This window comes from Syzygium oleosum, unplaced genomic scaffold, assembly GCF_021117445.2.
Source record: "Syzygium oleosum isolate NSW1041296 unplaced genomic scaffold, Sole_v2.1 Sole_v2.01, whole genome shotgun sequence".
Classification (NCBI taxonomy): Eukaryota; Viridiplantae; Streptophyta; class Magnoliopsida; order Myrtales; family Myrtaceae; genus Syzygium; species Syzygium oleosum.
Window position 1 is genome coordinate 32,851,970 of NW_026607485.1, and position 4,975 is coordinate 32,856,944.

At 42.1% G+C, this 4,975-nt stretch overlaps 1 protein-coding gene across 1 annotated transcript; it reads right to left on the bottom strand.

The window, feature by feature from the left end:
- Positions 1-2,525: 2,525 nt before the first annotated feature.
- On the bottom strand, positions 2,526-4,663 carry LOC115682570 (lysM domain receptor-like kinase 4). Its single transcript, XM_030606827.2, has one exon. It carries the CDS (start codon positions 4,538-4,540, stop codon positions 2,603-2,605), a length of 1,938 nt encoding a protein of 645 aa, XP_030462687.2. The 5' UTR covers positions 4,541-4,663; the 3' UTR covers positions 2,526-2,602.
- Positions 4,664-4,975: the final 312 nt, after the last annotated feature.

The window sequence follows — 4,975 nt, forward strand, 5'->3', positions numbered from 1 at the left end:
GGTGTCCACACGAGCTTTTGGCATGAGATTCTTTTAACTAAGTGGGTCAATAATGGCTATGAATAGACTAAACTTCATTCGTTCGAGTGCGTGGCAAAAAGAACCAGAAAGAAGCATCCCGCGTCCAGCCCCTTGGAAAACGAAATCCATTAATCTTGCCATTGGTCTTCCTTTTCATCTTTTTTTTTTTTTTTCTTCTTTCATTCTATATCAAACTAACAAAAGCACACACTTAATCAAGTCTCTGGGATCGATAGGCAAAATTATCTAAAAAGTCAATAAATCCTTTTCATCTTCTTTCATTCTATATCAAACTTCAGTATTATAAAGTTTCAATTGTACCATATAAACCTTTCAATTGTGTTAATTTAATCCCAAATCTTTCAATTGTGTCTTAGTTCTAAAGCTTTTAATGATTTGCCAATTTTAATTCTAAACCTTTTGACGATTTGCCAATATAGTCCTTCCGGCTAAATATCTAAATAATATGTTTATGACTAAATTGGTAGATCTTTAAAAGGTTTAGGACTAAATTGACAATCTGTCAAAATGTTTAGGACTAAATTTGGCACAATTAAAAAGTTTAAGACTAAATTGGCTGTCGTACAATAAATTTAGGACTTCTTGAACAATTATCTCCATAGAGAAGAAAGAGAGGATTGCCATCTAGGGTTTTGTCCTACCTCGAGAAAGATGCGAACTTGAAGTTTCTATGAGAGATCAAGATTCTAATGGGCCACTTTAGATTTTACTAGAATGGAATAAACGATCAAGGAAATGTCGCACGATCTTCGTGGAAGAGCACAAGCTGGCTAAAGTATGGAGTTTTAAAGTCAAAAAGTGAAATTATCTTGCCGGTGACTTTCGCACCAAGATGGACGTGCACCTGTCATCAGGAATACTAAAGCTAATCTAGTAAAACACTAGGCTGGAAAAAAGCATGTCCCTACTAAACTTGTGGGCATTTAATATTAATCATCATCTTTTTTTAATTAGAAGGGTTAAAATAGTTGTTGAGTTGGACATAAAATTCAAAGCTACTAGGCGTAATATGGGGGAAGTTTATGACCTTGGAGCTTGGAAGCTCTGAAACGCATTCTCAATCCCGACATTAAAAACGAAGAAGGGGTGGACTATGACTAACCTCGATGAACCTTGTCTAAATAGGACTCTTGCCACCATCAACTTTTCATTTACGATTTTTATGTGATTATTTAATTGCCTTGTTGAAGGAGAATCTCTGCAAAAGGCTTGCAATGTGTGAAGCAAGCGAGGCTCTAATTCTTCACCTTCCTTCTATTAGTGAAAATAGAGTGTCGTGTAGGACAATATACGCGGTATGTGCTAGTTAATTATTTAATGCGACTCATACCTCAAATGCTTAAGCTTTGTTTAGCATAAAAATTGAGTCAATCTAGGTTTTTATAAATGCATAGACGGGCTAGGACCTGGGATACCTCTCGGATCAGTTTGATATATCTATTTGGTTAGGCGTTAATTGTGCTATATATCCCGTGTGTGGGGGATAAATCATGTCTTTACTCTCCTAGAATTTGCAACAATCCTTGATGTCGTGTTTAGTAATGTAATTAGACATAAATAAAACGGATGAGGATTAACTATTTTAGGATCGTGTCCGTATTTGCCTCACTAGAATCGAACGAGGAATACTCCTAATTAAAAATTATATCCGAATACCCAAAATGTTATTTCTCAGTTTCTATCTGTATGTCAAAGGTCAAATTTTCTGTCATATAATTCCCGCAATACCCATATATCAAATTCTTTTAAAACTATGGATTATAAAAAAATGTTATATTTTCTACCATAAAAAATTTCTTAAGAAATTTTTTTTTCGACGATTCAAAATATAAATGATGGACGAAGGAGGTAGTAGCGAAGGGAAGGATCATTCTTTTGTGCAAAATGCTTTCAAGAAACCCTTCAATTTTTCTTTTTCCTTTTTCAAAAAGGAAATCTGTTTGTTTGTGTTTTATTTTTATCATTGAATCCTCTCCCTTCAAATTTGTCGTGCTCAAGGGAGTGTTGGGAGCGCGTGTAACAGCAGCCTGATAATAGAGAGGGAGCTCAAATCTGAGTCCGTCAACATGTATAGTTGGATCGCCATTTACTAATTTTGATATATTAACTATTTCATATCACATCAATTTTTCGGTACGAGACTTTTCTAACCTAACTCGCACGTTCATCTCAACAAGAAGTTTCCTCGTGTTGGTTGAAGTTCAAGGGAAGGTCAAGGGAACTAAGCATGGAATGAATTAATCCACGCAATTACATGTTTTGCCCTTTGCATCTCATTGCCTATTTATCTGTTTATTTATGTTGCAAGGGTAAGATGAGGAAGATGAAAGTGAGAAAACCATAAACTAGGTAGTCTAAAATCAAGAAGAGCGAGGAAAAAAAAACAGATGGTTATTTATGAAAAGAGTGGATATAACAGAAATAAAAGAAAGGTAATTCAGGAAATTTAAAAACGAAACAGAATTATGTTTTAACTTGCATAATAGAGATAATCACCATTCAGACAAAATTAAGAAAGTGGAATGACCATGCATGGATACATGAAACTTTTTGCTTTCTATCAAATCACGTTGTTAGAAGATTCCCAGTTGATCGCGGATGCCAACAGTCCGGACAGATACTGTACGATCTCGTCCATGTCGGGACGATCAGCCGTGTTCTTCTTCAGGCAACACCGGATGATCCCGAACATGAAAGCCGCCTGGTCCGAAGGATAACGTCCGCCCAAGGAAGGATCGATCAAGTCTGCCAACCTTTCGGTCATGCTGTCCTCCGGCAGCATCTCGTCCAGGGCGTCGAACAGATTCGAGCTCTCCTCTCGGGTCAAGGACTCCGCCTCTTTCCCCGTGATCATCTCCATTGCGAGGACCCCAAAGGCGTACACGTCGAGCGCCATGGAGACCAGACCGTTCTCCAAGTACTCTGGGGCCATGTAACCTCTCGTCCCGACGATGTGGCTCGTCAAGGCGAATCGGCCCGCCTCGCCTTCGGCTGACCTCGCCATGCCCAGATTCGTTATCTTGGCCCGGAAATCGCTGTCAAGAAGGACGTTGCCGCTCGTGATGTTCTTGTGAATGTGAGGTGGGTTTGTGAAGCCGTGGAGGTAATTCAGGCCAGTGGCCACATCGAGTGCAATTTGAACTCTTTGAGTCCAGCTCAGGACAGTTTTGCTATCACCAAGTGTGCTGTAAATCCAGTCACTTAAGGGTCCATGAGAAGCGAAGTCGTAGACGAAGTACCAGTCCCCTTCGTTGAAGCAAATCCCTGAAAGGCGAACAATGTTGAAGTGATTGATCTTCTTGAAAAGGTTGATTTCCTTGATCGCGTCGCCGTTCACTTTCTTGATAGCGACGGAGCAACCGTCGATCTCCCCCCGGTGGACCGACCCTTTGATCCAATAGCTAGGGCTAAAGTTATTGGTAGCCAGTAGCAGTTCTTCGAAACTGTACACTTTGATGGACTGAGCAATGCCATATATGGTCTGCATCAGTCCTTGAGACTCTTCATCTACTTCCACGATCGGTTTCACGTGCGTCTCACGGTCGTTGGGGACAATACTTGCAGTATGTTGCACATTTCTGCGGCGAAAAGGCATACAGAAAATAATGCCACTGCCGATTGCCAAAGCACACGCAGCTCCGACGAGAGAACCAGCAATTGCGTATGCCCATTTGTTCCTCAAAACACTAGTTGATGACGAAGCAGGTGGGCTCGGTGATTGTGGCGGAGGTGGCGTAAGTTGGCGTGGTGATGGGGGAGATACTATTGTTTGATTACTCAAAGGCGGGTTTCGAACGGGAACTAGCAGAGTGGTGAAGGGATAGATCGTGGAGAATTGCTCGGAAAGACCGTTTGCTTCCAATGTCCTCGCAACATTAGCACCGAACCGTGAGCTAATTGTCGAAACGTAGTTGCCCTCGGCAACGACATAGCTTAATAGATACTTAATTCCGAGGTTGGTTTGGTTCTTGGTAGGACAAGCACATCGGATCGGAATGGTGAGGTCTCCGCTGTATAAGTCCACAGTTTCGATGTCGTTTTGGACCTTGATGGCGCGGCATGTTGTGAGGCCTTCGTAAGTGCTATTGACAATCAAGTAATAATTGTCTCCCCGCTTAATCGTGTACGAGGCATTTACCTGATAGTACTGACCTGAGCAGGAGCAGTTCACAGGGACTATCACCATCTTGTTGGTCGGGAACGTCGCGTTCGGAGCGACCGAGTTTATGGCAGAGAGCTGAGATGGGTCAGAGGCCAGGAGCCGGGCGATCGACGGGACGGTATCATAGGGCGGGTTGGATCGGTAAATGAGGTAGGTTTGGCAAGTCTTGTTCAGGCCATTGCATGTGTAGCCCAGGGCAGGAGAGGAAGAGTCGTTGGTCTTGGAACAGACTCTGGTGTCCTGGCCGATGTAAGGCTGTTGTGCGTGGGCGAAAGATGAGAAACACAAGATAGAGACAGCAATTACTAAGGAGAGGGAGAGGGAGCTCGACTCCATGTTGAGATGAACTTAGGTTTGGCTTCGATCCTTTCTCAGTGGAGTAGTGGTTGGTGCATGAAGGAGAAGAAGGGGCGAATACTTCTCCTGCTAGGGGTTTATGGGTTTAAATAATGTGCAAAATGCATACGGTAATTTCTTAGGGGCAGGGCAATTTCTCGGAAGGTCACACAGCTCAACAGGAGGCAAGGATCTCAATGGGAACATTACCTCGCTCGCTTTATTGACTTGAAGTCTATTTAGTGTCTTTTTTTTTTTATGGATTTACTCACCAGATCCATCATTGTCGTACTATGAATTTGTCGTAGGAGAATATAATTTGCGTGATGTCACTATTGCTTAGGCACTAGTTCACGCGCATATACGTAGCTCCAGCGGCGACTTTGAGCATATAGCCTATGAGCTTGTTGACCGAGACTCAAATCATCTCGGCCC

Excerpts from the sequence above, each read along its gene's own strand:
- LOC115682570 (XM_030606827.2), bottom strand. The coding sequence starts at position 4,540 with ATGGAGTCGAGCTCCCTCTCCCTCTCCTTAGTAATTGCTGTCTCTATC.